General features: G+C 39.0%; 1 protein-coding gene across 5 annotated transcripts in view; it reads left to right on the forward strand.

Moving 5' to 3' along the window:
* Positions 1 to 21,240, forward strand: part of ccser1 (coiled-coil serine-rich protein 1) — a 109,324-nt gene that overhangs the window by 74,800 nt on the left and 13,284 nt on the right. The window contains exons 11-12 of one of the 5 annotated variants that reach the window (XM_029510506.1): positions 4,108 to 4,140; positions 4,350 to 4,631. The exons of 3 other annotated variants lie outside the window; for them this stretch is intronic. In XM_029510506.1, the coding sequence (XP_029366366.1) occupies positions 4,108 to 4,110 (3 nt within the window). In that variant the 3' untranslated portion in view covers positions 4,111 to 4,140; positions 4,350 to 4,631. Of the gene's footprint in view, positions 1 to 4,107; positions 4,141 to 4,349; positions 4,632 to 21,240 lie in introns of those variants that run through there. One more of the 5 variants, XM_029510505.1, reaches the window with a different exon arrangement.

Raw genomic sequence — 21,240 nt, forward strand, 5'->3', positions numbered from 1 at the left:
GCAAAAAAGAAGGGTTGAAAGAAAGCTGCCGTCGGGAGCAGAGGAGATGAGAGAGACAGGACAGACTGCCAAGAAGAGAAGAAGCCAACAGATAGAGATCATGATGAGGGAATGGACGGCAGGGGATTCGCGAATGACTTGTGAGAAGAGCAAAGGAGGAGGGAAAGAGATGGAGGATATTTGTCCTTCTTACTTATTGAGATCCAGAATGCATTATCACAATTCCCCCTCTTGCATTCCCACTGGCTCGCTCTGTCTCTGTCTATCTTTCTGTCTCCCTCCCTCATGTTGTTGTCTCCTTTATCTCTCTCTGTTTCTTTCTCCCATTCGCTTTTTCCTCCTCCTCCCTGCCATATCACAACATGGTGAGGAAGCCACTCAGTGAAGTGCTGAAATCCTTCAGGATTGTGTTGAAGCTGCATTTACCTGTTGTACATGTTGTATTGAATAAAAAAAATCCTTTTGCACTGAATAAGTTCAGTTAACTCTAGTTTAAGCCAAAATCTTGGATTTGTTCAACTGAAAGCAGTATGTCCTCTGATTAGCACACTATTAAACAGGCATTTACAACTTTACAGCACTTTACAGCACATATTTTTAACAGCTGTGTTTTCATCGAGCTCAGTGAATCAGCTTAACATCAATGAACAAGTCCATTTTCAAATGCTCAAATATTCAAAAAAGTAGAAGTGAAACAACAAGAAGTTGCCTTTAAGAAGTTTCAGAGATTCCCATCTTATGTGTCTAAACTGTGTCTTCTTTCGGTGTCCTCTAAATAACTTTATCAAGGTAACACCCCTGCAAGCACCCTCCACTATACAGTATGTAGAGATGACAGAAGAGAACAAAGCAAACAGGACAGGGCAGGACAGGACAGAAGGGACTGTGGTGGCTACTGCTGCGTGCCTCTCATTCCAGCTAACGCCACCTAGCCCCAGGGACAGCACAGGGGAGAGGGCTGGCTGTCAGCAGACGGCGTGTGAGCATGTGTTGGTTTTTGTGTCCAATGATGAAGAATAGAGAAAGGGAAAGAGTGTGTTTTTGTGTGGGTGGCTCTGATATGCACCCCCTTGCATCGCTCTCGCCCCTACGGGCAGGGCAGAACTGCACAGGGAGGCAGGCACCTAACTGAGTACAGATGGCAGCAACAGACAGACAGGGACATTGGTGACATAAACACGTGAATAAATAATTATCTGAACAGTGACAGTGGGTACACCGGACTGGAGTGGGCGAGCAGAGGACAGGGAGGGAGGCCAAGAAGGAAACAGAAAGGGGAGGAGAGGGTTTGAGAAGGCCAGGAGGAAGAGTGACAGAGAAGGTAAAGGAGGAGGACAGGACAGGATGATGGGAAGGGGGAAAGATGTGAGGAGAGAACTAAAAAGGAATAGAAGAAGGACAGAGGAGAACTACCGAAGTAGAAAATGAAGTGTATGAGTTCCAGTAAATATTATCAACTATTGCTGATAAATGATCCGACTTAGTTAATATGTGTTGAGCTACTACTATCCTTTGGATCCTTTCAGGTTGGAGAAATGACCTCAAAAACCTCAAAAACACAGCCAGGTTTTGTGTCTGTGGCTCTTATAAAAAAGTTTATCGGACTGGGCAGAGTTAAAGTAGTTCACAAAATGTGGAGATCAACAGGAAAACATGAAAAGGAAATGGAAGGTAAATAGAATACAGGGGAAGGACTTGAGATCAGAAAACAAGATAGGATGAAGGATATAATTTCACAGGAAGAGGGGAAAGAGTACAAATGAGGAGTGGGGAAGTTGAGGATAAAAGAGAAACTGCTGTAGATGGAAAGGAGAGGCAAGAGGCAGATGAAAGCAAAACTCTGTCCAATGACAAAGTTGTGAAGGCTTTACGAGGCTGAGTTATTATGTCTTTGTGTATCTGCGTGCATGTGTGTGTCTTTTTTGCCGAATGTGCCTCCAAATGAGCATGCTGTACAACAGCACGCGTGATCTTGTGTGCTGTTGTGTGTTGTCTCTCTGACCTATACTGCACTTATTAGTAATGAATGATGAGAGCTCCTTTTACCTCTTTGCACCTTCTCTTCTCCTCACACTTTATCTACACCCTCTGCCCTCCCCCACCTCCTAAACTACTGCCCCGTTAAACAGATTTCAATACCAAGCACCAAGTCTGTGGCTACATATTAATTTATTTGAGTAGCGGGTTAAGATAATTAGGGGGGCAAGAGTGTGAGTGCAGCAGACATGAGTGTGTATCTGTGTGTGTGCCTGCTGGCGCTCAGCCACTTTAGATATGTAGATTAACATTTTATCTCAGGTCAAGAGGCACCTCTCCTTCTCTGTCCCCCACTTCCTCAGTCCTTTCTCATTTTTATTCCCTGTCTGTGTTGTTGTTTTGTTTTTTGTTTTTTTTTGGGGGGGGGTTGTTTTTTGGGGGGGTTTTTTTGTTGTTTTTCAGCCACAGGAAGTCGTATATTTTTCCTGAATAGATTTTCCTCTCTGTTTGACGACACAGTCATGCTGTGTTCATCACTGTGTTGCAAAATAATTGCATGCCATATTTTGTCTTTATTCTGCTTCCTTCCGAGAAACTGTCATTGCATTCACCTTGAATGATGAATTCAGAACAACTCCAGTCCTTGCTGTATATTTGTAGAGCTTTAAACCAAAGAACACAACTCTGATGCAGTTGCAGATGTAGTGGGCGTTCTTATGAATTGCCCCTTATGATGTACTGTTAGTGTGCCTTACACACTAACAGCTACATAGAAGTATAGAACGTCAATATATGATGATTTAGACCAGCACTTTTAAGGGGTATATTGTTTGGAATCTGATGTGATGATGTTCCTGTTCTGTGAGACATCCCATTGAAAATGTATTTTTAGCAAGAGCAAGTTAAGAAAAGGAAATCACTGAAATGTGTGACTCGCATTCATTTTCTAAACCAAAGACAAAAAAGAAACAATTTCATTTGCAAATGGTGTGGAGGAAAGGAAACACAATTTTACTTCTTACCCAGAAAAAGTGATGCCAATATTTTTTGTTCACAGAGGCAAACAAATGACAAGAGAAAGGGTGTGTCCCAAATGAGAAGAACTCACTTTCAAATGTCATAGGATGTAATCTTTTCACCAAAAATCTGTGTTTTGAGCTTGACCTTTAAAGTTGAATGCTTCTCTGAGGAGTCAAGCTCGCTCGCTCCCTTTTGAAGGATAGTAGCTGCAGTCTAGTTGGCTTTACTATGGTTATAACATATTCCAACAGCCCAGTTTCACAGTGACGACAGGTATCCAAATGGCCATCAAAACCGTTCCTGCATCATAATTCCTTTCTTCACAATAATCCAAACTCTTATTTTCTCAGAGACGTGCTTAGAATGACAGTGTTTGTCCCTCATACCTTGAGCTATTTGCTTTTCTTGTTGGCAACCATCTTAGTCTGGTATAGTTTGTGTGCTCATCAGACTCACGTGTCATACAGTAGCCACACAAGCACAAACAGGTGATTACACAGTTCTTTAATGGCTCTCTTAGTGTTACTTGTAATCTCTTCATGGTATTGATTCTACACATTATGAAAGACTTAATGTGGAACACTCCTCTGAGATTCAGCTCGCTGTGAGGAGCTGTAGTGATTAAGCTGGCTTTCTTTGTGACTGAATGTGTGTCTGTGTTAGGGCTGTTTTATAAATCGTTATGTATACACAGCTGGGATGTTTTTAGTTGTGTATGTTGTGTGTATGTCATTACTAGCTAGCACCATATATTCAAACTGATGTGATGACTGATCGAAACATTTGGTACACCTTTTTGCACATCAGTCACTGAGATCATTTGCAAACTCATTCCTTTCATTCCTGTTATAGTCAGTAAAGCTTCCATCCTTGTACAGCATTGTGGTGATAATTTGTGGCCTTGTGCTGTTAGTGACTACATGTACCCCATGCTGTTTCTTGTGTTCTTTTGTGTGCCACATCATCTATGTCCATCCATGTGATTAGGTTCATTTGTGTGTATTCCATTGTTCATGTTCCACGTGATTCATCTCACCACACCGTCTCTTTTGTGTCTTCTCTCATGTTGTTTCCATCCATACATGTCGACCTCCATTTGTGCGGGAGCAGTAAGCAGCATGGTATGACGGAGGAATGGAACAGGTATGGGTGTCTGGGTTGGGTCACACTACAAACCTGGGTCAGAAAATTGCTTTCTCCCAACATTTTGTGATTTTGTTGCTTTTCAGCTTGATATTCAATATGTTTATTAGCAACCCATTAAAATTACAGACACTCTCTGACACCACTATTAATGCCTTTTCTTTATTTTTTTAAGTTCTTCATTCTTTTCTTGTCATTGATTTATCTAGTCTGCCAGGCCAGAGACTATGTAATGGTCTATTTGCCCTCTAGACAGGGATAAGCTCACAACTGGCCCAGGTTTGTATGTGCCATCTGCCATCTATCTATCATTTATCTAACCATTCATTGCTTAGGCTGTTTCTCTCTGCAATCAAGACAGCTGAACATCTGATTTACCTTTGTTATGTTAAATGTGACCTCATGGGCACATTCCGAAGTAATCTGAGTCTATGTAGGTCTCAGTGCTCTCGAGTGGCTCTCTCATCCCTGCCAAGTCCCTCGTCTTCTCTGCCCTCGTCAAGATGGAAATCAAATTCCAACTGTAGTCTAACAACATGGGGACAACACAATGGATTATACCGGACAGCCACTTTAGACTATTGAGACACTATTTTCAGTATTCATTGACTTGAGTTATGAGTTAAATGGGTAGCTTATAATTATGCCAGAAAAAAAGAAGCAAGTGATTCAATTTCAGATCCTGATTTCCAGCCTCTCTCTCACTCTGTCTTTGACAAAATCACTAATACACGTCAATTGAATAAAAAATTCCTTTTCTGGCTTAAATATTTCCAGATTTATTAACTTTGACACCACTTTCATTATCTTTCTCTCATGCAGCTATGAAACTGGTATTTTATAAGCCTATAATGTCAAATTTGATGTTCTCACAATAACCATTATAATCAGAATTCATAATTTCTTGTAATTTATCATCGGCCTTTATTATTTGGTTTTGCCTGTTGCACATGAAATTGAAAAATCAATTTGTTTCAGCGTTCAAACACCTACCTTTCCTTCTACAGGTAACTCTCAGAGTGATGCCACAGGTGGTTTGACCATTTTGAGTGACAGCAGTTGATTTTCACAGTTGCGTTGTCCTATTGACAGATTTGGTTGTCGTATCTAACCTCACGTTGAATTTATTACTTCATCAAAATCTATCTTTTGCTTAATTGCGCTTTACATATCATGTTTCGTTAATATGCTTGTCAGATGAAGACATGAATTACTGAAAATAATTTCTTGAGGGGACAAAGTTTGTTTTTCCTTCCAGCGTGACTCAGCTCTTGCATCTGTTTATCTCTCTATATTTATTTGTTGTTGTCTGAACCGAGGACACTGTCATGAAGAGCATAAAGGTAGCAGCAGTACAAAGTAAAGTTAATTTTGTGAGTTGTTTAACACCAACTCACTGAGTGGTGGCCTCAGTTCAGTGTCTGTTGATGCAAGGAGAATGATCATATAAAGAGAAAACACGGAGGGTTGTTAGTGTACTCGGGCTGCTAGAAATGTCTCAATACTGTGAGGAACGCCATGTCACTCACTTTGCCTCTGGTGTGTTTGGCAGGATGGATGTTGACAAAGACAAAAATGAGTTGTTCTCAAATTATGGCATGTTTCTGCATCTGTGATGATTAGATAAAAGATGTGCTGTTGACTGAATGTGACAAATCTAAAAAAACAAAACAAAACAAAAACAAAAACTAAAGAGAACAATGGCACCAAACAGACAGACAGTGGTAGTTGGCTTTCAGACAGCAATAAAGCCAGTAGGTTGCTCTTTGAAATGAGAGTGGGGACATTTGCTACTCTCCATTAAACCAGAGTAGATCAGACACAGATAAAAACTGAGGACACACCATATTAAGTTGAGAGTGCAGTGACCTTCAAAGTCTTCCGTTTCCCGTGACTCCGTACCTCCCCCAGACCTTTCTGCTTCTGTTTACAGGTTGATTTATTTGCTCTAACCATATGATGATATTTCAGATATATTGATTATTTGATTGATTAACAGAGCATGAAGCTTCAAGCAGATCAATTCATCAGCTTTCATGCTCAGATGCGTGTGTGTGTGTGTGTGTGTGTGTGTGTGTGTGTGTGTGTGTGTGTGATAGGCTTGCATTTGTGTGGTTTGTATTGATGGCCATGCTGGAGGAGAATTTGTTGGTGGAGGAGGAGAACAGGTGGAATGCCTAGGTGTGTGGGGCTCTCAAGGGGAAAAGACAGGAGATTATCCTTAGAGCCCAACAGGAAGCTACTTAAACTCTCCTTGAAACTAACCAAGCACCTCCCTTAGCTCCTGTCCACTTTCCTGTGCAGGAAGGACTTGCGTCATGCTTCAGCCTCAGGTAAACACACTACTATTTATTCCACCTCAGGAAATTCTTGTTTATGTAGGCGGTTAAATTTCATCAGCCATGTCTTTTGACATTCAAAACACAATTGATCAATATTCCAGTTTTAGATGAATATTCCCCAGTTTATTTTTTTGCTTACAGGACTTTGGAAATGCCTCAACAAAATTTAGCAACATGAAGACATTTCATATGTAACAGATTAGAATAGAGTTTGAACACCTCGGTAATGATGTAATTTTTTTTCCCATCTCGCTCATTGTGTCACCATGTTGGTTGTTTGCTTAGGGGTAGAAAAGGTGGAGTTGGCTTTTGATGTAGTGCAATATGTTCTGGTCTGTTGCATTCCAAACAGACATACATGTCAAATATTATCTTTGTGAAGTCTTCACTTCGCTCTCCCCCTCTCTTTTGTGCTTGCTTTTTCATTTCTTCATTACTGTGGTAGACGGGGTCTTTATTAATGAAGGGACATCTGTTTCATTAAAGCAGAAAGATGCCTGGAAGAGAGAGACATGAAGGGGGTCTAAGTAAAGACACACATGTAAAGAGCAAGAATGACGGAGGGGCAGAGAGTTGGTGTGTGGTTGCAGGGGGTTTGAGATTGAATGAAAGAAAATAAAGGGAAAATGAAAGAGGACAGAAAAGCAAGAAAACAGGAGGAGGGGATGCAAGACATCGAGACAGGAAGCTCCTCATATAGAATGATACAGTGATGGACATTTCATCAGTCATAATTATAGCAGGTAGCACAGAGTATTAGTGAAAAAGCTGCAACCTTTAACCCACATACAATGTGAAAGTTTAGAGCTGAAGATTCCCTGAAATCTGGTGTTTGAAAGATTAGAGGCTCAAAGATCTCAGTCATGTGCACAAGGATGGTGAAGGTCACTCACAGAGTGGGTTGTTGTTATTTTGTACACATAAGGAATGCCCCGAGCTTCGAGCAGAATTGCTGTAAATAAGTTGTGAGATGTGTGTGTTTGTGTGTATATATATCCACACACACCACACATATATATATATGATACAGTCTAAAACACTAAAGGGCTGGCTGAATTACTGTCTTTCTTGTCACTGTCACTGTCATTGAATATTCAATCCTTATTTTCTCTCATTCAGTATTAGTATATTATTGCTACACATTTCTATCACAGGCATGGGTTCAGGTTAAGAGTGAGGTGTTTTCAGCACGTCTTGTGTGAATTCCTCTCTGCTCACCTTAAAATGCCAAGCAAATCTGTCATAAAAAGGTCAACATGTGATGATGCAATGACACAGCCCACTCATGTTTTTACCTCCCTGAGCCGTGAGGGTTCCTTTGAGTTTTCCAATTGTTCAATGGCCAGAGTTAATGTAATTAGTGCATCTATTAAAGCCTATTTGTACTTGTCATTTTTTCACACCCAGTATTACTGAAGAGCTGGTTGCCTGATATATGCCTGCTAAAGGATCTGTCTCTGATAGGCCTTTATAGTATGAAATAAAAGGGAATTAAACTTACTATTCGCTATGGTCCTTAAGGTAGAAAGAATATAAGAGCATATAAAATGTGTCAGACAAACCACAACTGAGTTGACTTACAGTGAAACACTAAAATTAAACAACACTTTCTTTCATCACAATTAAGCCAATTTGACAGATACGGTAGAGAAAATCAGATTGTAAAAATGGACAAAGGAGATGTTTTAAAATGAGTGGAGAGGGTTAGAGGAAGAATCCAATAAAAATAAACTGAAATAGAAAAAGAGGAAGTTACAGTAAAGTGGGGAAAGGGACCGTGTAAATGTGGTTGAGGGGAGGTCAGTTGCAGGCACAGAGGTTTCACACGTGCACATTCAGAGGCTGAGGTCGAAAAATGTCACAGTAGGATCACAAGGTCCCTGCAGAGGACCAGGTTATAACTGACAGTAATAATTAGGCTAATTAGAGCAACAAAACCATCATCACAGTGGGTAATGACCTGGGCAAGCCGGCAAGGGTGATGGATGAGTGGATGGATGGAGAGTGAGAGCAAAGGTAGGAAAAGGGTATTAATTAGAGTAGGGCTGAAGGGAATAATGGATGAATTAGTGTTGGAACAAGCAGGCATGTATCAACAGGGTACAAGGAGGGTCAAAGGTCTGGATATGAGCCTTTATTCTGTCAGTTTCCAGGAGCCTCGTGTACAGTTTGTTTCTGATTTATTTATTTATTTATTTTATTTACATTTTTTGGGTTACATCAAGACCCTCACTGAGCCTCCTGTTTGTCTATGTAATGAATGTAAGACAGGATTTGCCTTTGGCTTTATATTCTATGCTGCTGCGAAGGCACTGCCCTGCACAATCACAACTCTGTTTTGTTTGTCTTTCAGTATATATTACTGCACCATTGCAGCATTTGAGACATGAATCTACTATCAAATATGAATGGCTTAATGGAAGAAACAGCATACATTTCTGGGGGCAATTTTGCTGTTTTCCCAAAAACCATTTTTGGACCCATTCAGCTCACCACCTCCTTTGGCCACATTCTCACCCGCACACTGAACCACTCACTTACACAGTTGATATGGAGTCAAATGTCTTCGAAGCAGGGGACTTCAAAGAGTATGAGTGAAAGACTGACAAACACTCTGGGGAGAGGAATATGGGAATAGAAAGAATTGTGAAATAGAGTGCAACAGTGAGAGATAAAGGGAGGTAAGAGATGTGATTTTTTTACTCAGGATTATACATCACTTAATAAATGTCAGGTGCTGCAGAGAGCACTGACTGACCTATATAGGAGAGCATATATAGGTAGATGTATGTATTTTCAGATGTGAATACCTATCATGGATAGTACAGTGAAAATGGATCTGTTATGCACTCAGAATAGTTCTACAGCAGATGGCATGTCACCAGTATGAACTGATGTTACGATGATAGAGCAAAGTTGAAAATGCATTTTTTGTCCATCAGATTAGAATACTGCAAGCTGACAACACACTTTTTTCAAATGTTTTCTTTTGTTCTGCCCTTTTGTTGTTAACTGAACCTGAAACAGGTTGTTTCTGATCTCAGACCGCTTTGCATCACTCTGTGAAAATGAAACAAGCTCTGGTTGTAATCTGTCAGGTGTAGGTGGAGGTGTGACGTCAGTGAGTTGATTACCTGTATTAAACCAGTGCAGGCAGGCCAAATGAGCCAGCTACATAGGTGAGGTTAGGGTTAGGGTTTTCTTCTCTGCCCCTAGTCTTTTTTTATTTTGTGTTCATCAAAATGCTTGGGTAAAGGTACTTATGGCTGAAGCAAAGTAAAAATCGGAGGCATCAGTAAATTTGGAACAAGTGCATTTACCTGTCTTTGATTTGTCTCATGGGATTCTATGAATGATTTGTGCTACAGTAAGTCAGTGCTGCCCATTTTGGTGTATTGGCCACTGAATCTCTCTATTAAATGGGTCTCAAGGACTTTAATCTTATTTTCTTGTTTCATCATAGATAAAGTTATTTGGAATGAACATCACTTGTACATAAAAAAGGAAACACATGACCCCTGGAAACCGCTCTTTTATAAGGGATACTGTGTGCAGTCATCTCTTTGTGCCTGAATTCAGAGTTAATAATTAAAAAATATATATATATAATGAAATACTGAAATTCTCACTTTGATATCATGAATGAAAATCATCCTTTTTCTGGATTGATACAGAGACCACAGTTTTGAGCTATTAATAGATATGAATTCTTTTTAAAGCTCAGGCATGAATGGTAAACTTTTTTCTGTAATGTGTTAAAAGTACCTATGTATGTGTGCCTCCCAAATGCAGTTTAAGCTTTAGCTGATAGACTCTTAGTTAGTTAGACTTAGTTCCCAATGCTGAAATGAGAAGAGCAGAGAAGGTCTGGAGTTAGCAGTCAGAGACTCATGAAACACAACTAAAGCTGTAAAGAATGTGACAAAAATAGGATGAATTTAGTTATAACTTATTCCAACAGTATTTTCTGTTTGTTCATCTGTTGTTGTTGTTATTGTTGTTGAGGAGGGGCATCACTCAGTTTTCAGGTAGCTGAGGAGAGCAAGTCAGATGGCATCTGTCCCTTCCAGACATCAATCAGTCTTTTTTGATGCGTATTTTGAAATGACTGCCCGTAGAGCGCACAAAACATTTTTGGGAGCCAAAGTTACACATCGAGAAACATTAACACACTAGTTTGTACTAGGCCCTGTTTTAGACATTTTGTTATGAATAAATACAGCAGGGGATTAGAGCATTGGTTGTGGATATAATTACTGCATTTCTAGAAATTTAAAAATCATCCTGCTGTCTCCCTCGAAGCTGGTTTTTTGACTTGCTCCTTTCCTTTTCCTCCTCCATACTTCCCCTCACCAGTGCTAATATGTAACTCCCTTGGCCTTTCCTGCAGTTCTTGCTTCTTATGAAACATAAGCTAATTGCTTTTTTAATAGCCTAGAACATGGTTTATTGTGTGTGTGCGTGTGTGTCCCTGTGTGTACTGGACTGTATGGATATACACATGTGCAGCTATAGAATAACATGATCATAGTAACATGTTTTAGAGACATCTGGAGTTGAATATTTTTATAATTTTTAGTCAACATGCTATCTCATAGAGTTTTATGTTAATATAAAATTGTTATTGTGATATTAGCTAGATTTATTTAGCTTCTTGCCCCAAATTAAAATGGGTAAGTATCCTTTTTGTTTCCCACTTCAATTTTTTTCTAATTTATTGAATGTAACTCTGGGGGATGTTTGTGTGGTAGAATGAAATAAAGAGGGTAATAACATGAATAGATTTTCAGCTTCATACAAGTCTTTAGGGCAAAATAAAATCTGTTACTAGTCTTAATGGACCTGCCTACAGAATGTAGAATAATAAAAAAAACTCAAACGTTAGTACAGACATTTCAGACTACACCATCAAATATTAATATGAAAAAATATAATCATGGAAGACAAAAGTCAGCCCTAGACAAAGGCAACATGTGACAAGATGATGTAAAATGACACCATGTCACTGTAAAAAAATAATAAAATTATAAATAAACTAAAGTTTAAAGTTTCAAAATACATTTTTTAGATCAACCCCAAAAAAAAAAAGGTTTGTATTTTCTAGCAGTATGTAGAGCAGTGCAGCGCTCTGATACAGGCCTGTCTTCAAAGGCAAATGGCCTTTCATCTCAGCCTGCAGATTCTCACAAGCACTCACATTAACACACACACACACATGCATTGCCAATAAAAAGTATTCATCCCTTTTGGATTTTTTCCTCTGTAATTGTTTACAAAATTTACTCAGAAAAGATGGAATTGCAGCAGGATTTTTTGTCACCCAGTCAAAAAAGAAAATTCATAAGATTTATAAGAATTAGTCTAAATGAACTACAAACTAAGAACAAAAGATGTCATCACATAGATGTTTTCTGCAAGTACAAAAGGGCCCACAGGTTTCTTGGAGTGGTTGATTGGACTACTTCACTTTGAGGATGGAGCTTAAGTGGAAAATCTGCATGGTCACCCGACTCTTGAAAATGCAAATTAGAAAGGTGTTAATCAGTCTTTTTGCTGAAGCACAATTTAAAGTCCTCAAATGGATGTTAAACATGCTCTAAATAATTGATATCCTGGAAGTGCAGGACATATAAATTTAATTTCTTTTTAAAAAATTATTCTCAGTGATGACTCAATCTTGCTGTATAAGATCCTTCTACCTTTCTTGAATGACAAAATGAAATAAACATTCAAATACAGTGCACAGTCCTGATGAAACCTTTTCGCCCCAATCATGATCCAAGTCATTTAATAGGAAGTTACTGGTGATTCGGGTCCTGAACAGCTCTGCATTAAGAAAATGAGGCTTAGACTTCAGATTTCTTTTAATTGTTTCTGGTACTATTTTGTTTCCTATTGTGTTTAATATCGTAGCCATACTGAGAACATTTTCTGTTCACTGTTTTTGTTAAAAGACAAGAATTAATGAGGTTCTCTTTAGCTCTGAAGTGAACTTATGACTGCGCTACTAAGGGCTGCTTCTGGTCACCCTTACATCTGTGGATTACAGTTCACTGTCGGTTATATCGCTTTCACCAAGGTGTGATACACCTGACAGAAATCAATGAAAACATGCTGTTGGCTCTGACACAGTTACAGACCGAGGCATGACTTAAACACAGTTAAACACAGTTTACTCACTCACTAAATACAGAGACAAATTGATTTAAGTAACTTCCACTCTTGCATATTCCTGTCTAAGGTTACAGAGCGAGGCTGAAGCACAGCTTGGTGTCAAGCAGAACCCAGAAAAAGCTCAGATCCGTCAATTCATCATCACACAAAAATACATGCTGCCACTGCAGGATGATATTGAGGCTCAAATTCGACTACTGGATCTTCGAACAAGTGGGAAAGCCTGCATGAGCTGAGAGAAGAGTAACACCGCTAACATTTCCATTGGAATAAACACTTTCAATTAACACTAAACTCTTTTGGGAACTGCAAAATAATAGTAATAGAAAATCCTCAGGATTGTACTATCATCTATATTATTGTAACTCTGCACAGAAACAGCATTTTCCAGTGCCTGCTAGAGAAAATCTCCCAGAGGGTCTTCAGGTTAAATGCCTGAGAGAATTTTATGAGCAGTATGTGCTTACACTGAAGGGACTCCAGCTTCCTTTCCGTCTGTGCCCATGGCAACTCCAAGATTTTCAATCTCTGTCCCAATTCTCTTGTTCCTCCTAAATATTTGTCCTAAATTCTACTTCCTGACAAAGTATGTGTCCTAAATTACCTACACTGTTCTTCTCTTATTTCAAACAAATACACCCTTATGCTATTCTTTTTGGGGAAGAGTTAGTAAATGTGTCTGACAGGTGTAAACTCTGACAGTCCTGTGCCTTTCTAAGCTTTTTAAAGACTGAGAGCTAAATTATGGAATGAAGTTGAACGTGCCTTAGTAATGACACATAATCAGCCGTCCACTTGTATGTGCTGCATCTGAACTGCGAAGAGTTTGCTGATCTGTTTGTGTCTGTGGAAAGCAGCAGAGGGAGATGATCAAAACAGGTGTGCTTTAGTTGGTGCAAAGAACTGGTGTGACTCCAACAGAGGGAACACATGAGATAATCCACATGAAAAAACATCACTTAGACACAGAAGAGCACAAATTGCTTGTTACGGCTAAAAAACAAGTTAAAGCAGGTTTCTCTCCAGTGTTTGAATTGAAAAAGAAAAATAGAAAATACTCTTTTTAATTGCTGCTCACTCTGTTAATTACACTTAAGACACTGCCACAATGAGTGTGAGTGGTTGTTGGTCTCTGTGTGTCTTTGTGTGTTGGCCCTGTGATGGACTGGTGACCTGTCCAGGGTGAACTCCACCCTCAACCAGAGTGAGCTGTGATTGGTTCCAGCACCCTCCACGAACTGGAAATGGATAAGTGGTAGAAGGTGAATGAATGAAAGAAAACTGCCACCAATTGAGTTTTTATTTCCTCCTTTTGTTCCACTTTTGTGCCTAATGTATCACAAGATGCTTTTATGTTTAAAATTGACTGAAAGTTGAAATTCTGGTCAACCATAGTCAATCCACATCACTGAATTCAGTAAACTTAAAACGTATTCATTCAAGTGTGTCCACTGATCTGTTTCTGTATATCTGCATACAGGTGACATTAAAATTCACTCTTACTCGGATTTACTGGTAGTTAGGTTGGTAGTTGGGATGCAGTTCACATCCAGACTTTCCTAATTAAACCAACAAATTGACATTTGTGTCCAAAAGTAGTAAGTAAATGTCAAATTGAGCTGTTATTTTTTGATGTATTTAATCATCTGCAATCACAAAACACAAGTTACACATCGTTTTCAACAACTCATACACATCATGACCCCCTTTAGTAGTATACAGTATATAAGGACAAGAGCTTAGAGAAATGGAGAAATCATTTTAAAGAAAATATCAGTTTAATATGTTGTCTTGATTGTCTGTAATAACTTTTGAAAGCAGGCCAATACTGTTAGTTTCATCCACTGTTATAAGTTTTGCATCTTGCTTCAAACATGCGATCCAATGGTTCATCCTCTGAGTGAAATATCCCCATTGAGCACATGAAAGCCAATTACATGACTCGCATTAACTCATAGCTGTCCCCTTTGAACATAGTTAATCATGCTTGGAGAGCCAAGAGGATAGAGATTAGGAGGCATGCAAACACACACACATGCAAAAACGTGTCAAGGCACTTTGAATTGTTTATTTTAAGGATACAGTGTGTGGACACATAAATGCTGATGTGAGATTTGACCTGGATGTTGGCAGCTCTAGTTGGATTATTATCACTGGCAGGCAACAAACCCTGTGATTTTATTTTTCTGGGTATTCAGCGGAGGGTCTATTTTGGGGATTTGTGTCTGTTTGTGTTTGTGTGTGCGTAGTACCCCAAGCATAAATTTAGCTCTTACAACAAAGTGATGTCAAATCATAGGCTCCATGGTCCTGAAGTGTGTGTGGATGTGTGTTGCTCACTAACACATGCTGGTGTGAAGCCAGATGACTAGAAGGGACAGTGGTTCATTAAGCACTCTCGGGGCTCTGAGATCACATACACACAACATCAATATACAGCGGAGAGCATGCTAAATCAAGCACACTCGCAGTGCAACATTTACTCAGACACACATCAAAATGCCGCACAGTCTTACACACATGCCACAAGGAAACACATACACAGCCAGCTCAGGGTGGTCTAACTGGGCCTTTGATTCAGGACAGATTCAGGACACTTTGGGTTCATTAGTCAAACCAAAGTAGGACAGATACCTTTAGAACTTCACTGTCTTCTCTTCTCTTCTCCTTCTTGCTCAGCTTTTCTTGCTGTCTTTTATCACGCTCTCTCTTTTCTCTTTGTTTTGACCACCTACTTCTCTCTCTCCGATTCCATCTGCATGATCTCCCTTCTTTTTTCAAAGTCTTCTTTTCATCTGTTGAGAACATAGGGCCATCTGTAGCAGTTCTAACCCCCTCTTTGTTCTCTCCATCTCTATCCCCTCCTGATAACTTTTCCTCTTGCTTTCTCTCTCTCTCACTCACGTTCCCTCTCTCTGTCTGTGTGACATACTCATGTGGACGTAGATACAAGCTGTGAGTTTGATCTGAGACAATTTGCTGAAACATTAATGAAAGCATAAACCTACATGAATATTGATGAGCTGTCCTTTTGGAGTCTGCAGATTCCGGATGGCCTGCAGGCAAAATAGTGGGACACATACGTGCACACACACATACACAACTGAAACAAAGCTGGAATATTTCACTGGCAAATAATACAAATGAAATACTCAGTGACAATGTGAAATCTCAAATTGGTTCCTAATTTTTTCCCCTCTGAGCAAGACATCTAAACTCACTTAACACACACACATTTTTGTAATGGCATCTTTGTGTTGATTTCACAACACAAAAATAAAAAAAATCATATGGAAAAGTCTGCAGAGTATTATAGTTGCTTTTTCTCTGCCTTAAATATCACTAAAAACACTAACGTGTTTGTGGTGGTTTCAGTATGTTAGAAAGTCAGGAAAACCTTGATTTAGAATTTTGTTCTTGTTTAATTATTCACACAGATAGTTAGATATTTGGGGGATTGGGCATATTGACCTTCTTGCTTGGAGTAAAATGTGAGGCTCAGTGCACTTTCATGTTTGTATACAAAGTATAGAGTTATTGCCACCAGCCTTTTAGTTTAGTTCAAAACTGGAAACAACAAGGTAACAAAACCTGCCTTCCAGTGCCTCAACAACTCGCCAATTAATGCACTTTATCTTGTGTGTTCAATCTGAGAAAAAGTGTGAAAATGACCAGCTTTATTGTGCACTCAGAATATTTTCTATTTAATTTTTTTTTTTTTAGTCAGTAGAAGCTACTTCCTGGAGCCTGGTCATCACCCAAGGTTGCCAAGGAACCGTGGAAGACGCCAGACTTTCCATGTACCTTTTCCAAATGTCCAAAATGTTGAATTGTTTCTTTAGTCTGGCAGTTTTAGTCTCCTCTGTGTGTGACCAGCCTGACCCCATTTATCTCTGTCCATATAGACACATGAGCCACAGTCATGTGTGATGTAGCACTTTGTTCTTGCTCACAGGAATAATCAGTGGGGGACACTCACATATTTCATATGAGAAGTGTACATGTGGGACTGATTAGTTGTGTGTTTGTGCATTTCTGAGGGGATGTCAATATGAGAAATGTTTTTCTCTGCATTGGCAATTTCTGCCTTCACAGACCAAACTCTCACAGTTTTTTGATTTTTTACTCAGGGGTAGTTTCATCACAAATCAAACGTGGACCTAATTTGTCTTCATGAAAGATAACAAAACTTACATTGTGCTAAGTGAAAATGTTTACACGCACTGTGTATTGAATTACTTCATAAACTGAGAGGGGGTCCACTTCAGTGAAAACACTGCTGTGATCTTTTTTCTTTTTTTTTTTTGAGCTTGTTCCTCAGAACTTAAAAAGGGTTTAATGGACCGTTGGAAACACTGCTGCTCATGCTGTCATAAACATTTCTGACTTTGCTTAGTGTATGTGTATTTGATTGTGCGTCTGTTTATCTTTTTGTGCTTTTTTAAAGATTGACTGAGGACAATTTATCACAGAGTGAATTTTTTGTTTGTATTTCTGTTTTTCCATCTTTATAAGACAATTCTCTCGAATCAGTACTGTTATAAGTACATAAAACTCTCAGTGATATGTGATCTTCAGATGGTCGGTGATATGACTCATGACATTTTCCACAGACGCACACATATATATGTGTGTATATGTATATGTAAACATGATATCCAGCATATTTACCATGAATACACAGCAGTTTACAGATTGACTTGAAGGACAGTTCTCTCAGTCCTCTTAACCTTTCCTCTGTCTTTATTGTGTCTATACATGTAAAGAACAATAGTTTCATACCTATTCTTACTGTAATGAATTGCACATACCACTCAGTGACTAACCTTTTGCTTATAGTTAATTAATTTATGGTCACAGATATTTCCGAAATATTCTTTTCTGACCTCTTGCCCTTGAATCTTTAGCGCATATAAAGCTGTTATAATTGTGTTATAATTCTGAACCAGATAAGCTTTCTTGACTCATGACACCGCAGAAGAAAACTTCTTCCTTTTCGCCACAACATTCATTTTTTAATGAATGGAGAACAATTTTTATTTTTCAGCCATTGAAAAATTATTCAACTCTTGTTTTTCTCAGATTTGTATTTGCAGCTGCTGTACTGCGGCTCTGTGCAGATAATCTTCCCAGTGAGGTCGGCTGGTCTGCGGCCACCCTAACCGCTACGCAATGGGCAGTGATTTAAACACTGCCTTTTAATGTAACTGCCGATAACAAGGCTAAAAATGGGACACAGTGCAGAAACAATGACAATACCAATGTAGAATGTAGGCTAATGATCTCTGTGGCTCTTATATGAGAAAAGATTCAATTATTCAGAACAAAAATAGTTCATTAAAACATAATTAGAACAAAATAACTTTTGCAAACTCATTTTCTGTGTCCAACCTCATTTAGAAAATGTGTCTCATTTGGAAAAATTATGTCTTTCTGGATTCTGTCCAAGAGCTGTGCACCAACAATTCTGCTCAGCTCATCTTCGTTGAGTTTGCATTTATAGCTACAAAATTCTACCAAGAAACTTTGCTCAACTTTACTTGTGTTTAATAATTTATTCTTATGCAGGTGCAGCTACTATCTTTCTGAATTACTTTTTGGTTGTTTGCCAGCATTGTGCTGCTCTAGACAGTATGTCGATCTGTTTTAACAATTAATGACTCAAGTCAATTGTCTACAAGACTGTGTCTACATATGCATATGTATGCACACACATACATAAGTGTGTGTGCATGTAATAAGGCTTCCACTGTAATTTGGGAGGTGTTAATTTTTACCCATCTTGCACATGAGAGAAAAAATGTCAGGAAAGATGGACTGTTAACACTTAAGACGTTTTTCCAGTCAAGTCATCTGAGCTGCAACAGAGCTGGATCATTGTGAAGTTTCTTTAGCTGCGCTGTAATTACTGTTTACACAGGTGAATGATGGACATGCCAAATTATGAGGATGCACAAATCATACTGTAATTGTTTATCCATGTTTTTCAACACATAGACCTTTGCTTATGTCTGTGTGTTGTTAAATTTGTGATTGTGATATGGTCACCCAATTAGAATTAACGTATTTACATAAGTGCTACAGCACAATAAAACCATCAGCACATTTGTTGTGAGAGCTCAGTACTGTTTGATGCAGCAATACCAAAATTTGAAAAATCAAATCAATCAAATCAATCAGAATCAAATATCAATACAAGTCAAGAAATGAATTGTATTAATTCATGACATAGAAATGCAGATTTTTCAGAATAGCTGATATAAGCTTCTTCATAAAACTCAAGGACTCTTTACTGTCTGACTTTACCTTAAATCTAAGAGTTTGCAGAGATGAAGTGCCATCCCTCCTGAATTTTCTGTTGACTAAAACACAGAAAGGGATTCACACATTAATTCATAATTAATTGCCTTTCCTCTGTTGGTCTCTGGAGTTTTCATTGCTAGAGGTTGCACCAAAATATTCTATTCTTAAGATTCAAAACACCTCGTAGTCTATGGATTTCCATAGACCTTACTATGAACAGTATACACTGAATTCCCTTCCTGTAATCACAATGGTATCAAAAAAATAGTTGACACTCCCCTCTGTGTTTACAGTCAGCAGAAATAGTCACTTGTCTGGAGCTCATTGACCAAATGATGCCAAATATGGTTTGTTTTTGTGAATCAGGGTGCAGAACCATGGTGTTGCACAAGCCCATGATGTGTCTCCGCAGGACAGGCTCATTTAGCTGTGACAAACAGGTACTTTGTAATTTCATGGCCCAAGGTGCTGATATCGCAGAGGCACAGTGGGGATCTAAATGTGAAATGGGGGTGAAATAGGAAGAATTAATTGTGGGTGTGTTCAGAGTTGGCAACAGTCATAGGCAATCCAATCAGCTCATCTTATTTTCTTTAAAAGCAGTGCACAGTGAAAGATAGTCTGAATCAGAGCGAGAGAGAGAAAGAATGAAACAAATTTGCTCATGCAAGGTCAAATTGTAGCTGCAACTGGATTTGAAGCTCTTAGTTTTCCATTCAATGTTTGAGTCACTCCGTAGTGCCATGAAATGCTTGCAAACTGACACCAAAAGTGCCTGTTGGCTGAACACTAAATCACTGCAAATATAGCAAAAAGCCTTTTTTCCATTTAGCCCCAAAAAGAAAGCAGGCATTCAAATATGATTTCCTACAATCATGCACATTTTCCCATTTTGAGCAAGTCACCATTGTGCCATGTTGCTCCTACAGAGTAGCTGGTGTTAAATATGTTGGCTGAATGTATCACTGGAGAACTTCTCCTCCTCCTCTCTCTGCCTTGTTGAGTGAAGTGTTTTTGCGGCAGGGCAGTCAGTTGTTTTCAGTGTGATGACACAGGAGGCAGCTGCAACATTATCATCAGGACACCTAGACATCTCATGGATAATCATCTTATTTCTTTCCTTTCCTTCGACTTGACTTCTCTTCCACTTTCCTCTTCATACTTCATTTTTCAATATCTCCTTTTCTGCCTCACCCACACATTTTAGATTTCCTGTATTGTTTCAGCTCTCCTGGGCTGTCACACAGAACAAGATGAGAAACTGGGAAAGCAGCTTATCGGCTGCACTTACTGACAGGACGGTAGTGTGTGTGTGTGTGTGTGTGTTGGTAATAAGGCTTGATGCAAACCTCCCTGTGCTCTATTCGTGTGCACTTGCTGCAGTGTGAGCACATAACTGCATGAGTGTGTATGAATATTTGTTGCACTGATGCTGGTGGGTGAATCTTTGATATACACAGACAGTGAAAAAGACTTTTCGCTCCCATCAGCTTCATGCTCCATCAGTGTACACCATTGTGATATGAGCCCCATTGCTTACTTACACACAGACTTGCAAGAGAAACAAACACACACACACACAGCCAGTATATTTAAATGTACATATCTGTGTGAAGATGTTTACAGTCCTGCTGCAATTCCTTAGGCCTCCCACATGAGATGTATCTGAGATGTATTACTCTGACAGTCCTTACCCCACTGACATAATGACAGTCTTCATTGTTTTCCTCACTGTCAGTCTGTCAATCTCTCCTGCCAAGCTCACACTGTCAAACCCTTAAACTTTATTGCTGTCTTTTAGACTTTTTATTTGTCCACATTCATCCTATGCACAACACAATGATGTTTATCACACAAAAAGTCAGTGTACCGTAGTGCAGAGGGAAACAACTACTAGCATTATTTCGCTAACACAAGCATCTCTCTCATACAGGTGATCAGTCTTGCTATCTACTTTACTCCTCTAAAAATGTCAGCATCCCATTAAACGTGTTCGTATATTGCTTCTTGGAAGCAATATAATATATTTGATGAGTTATATGTGAGCCGGAGAATTCTTAATTTTTGAAACATTTGAAACAAGTGCAACTGGAAAAAGACATAAGAGACATATTCAGGTATCATAAATTTGACATTTCTCTGTGAGTTTTATCAATCCAGAGAGGATGCATTTAAAGTGTTTGAGCCACTAGACGTTTTGAAAACAGAAACTTGCAGTCTATGAGGTGCTTCTAGGGAGTGGTTGGATAGACATAGTCTAGATAAAATGATGTCTGTAGAT

Source organism: Echeneis naucrates, chromosome 9 (assembly GCF_900963305.1).
Source record: "Echeneis naucrates chromosome 9, fEcheNa1.1, whole genome shotgun sequence".
Lineage (NCBI taxonomy): Eukaryota > Metazoa > Chordata > Actinopteri > Carangiformes > Echeneidae > Echeneis > Echeneis naucrates.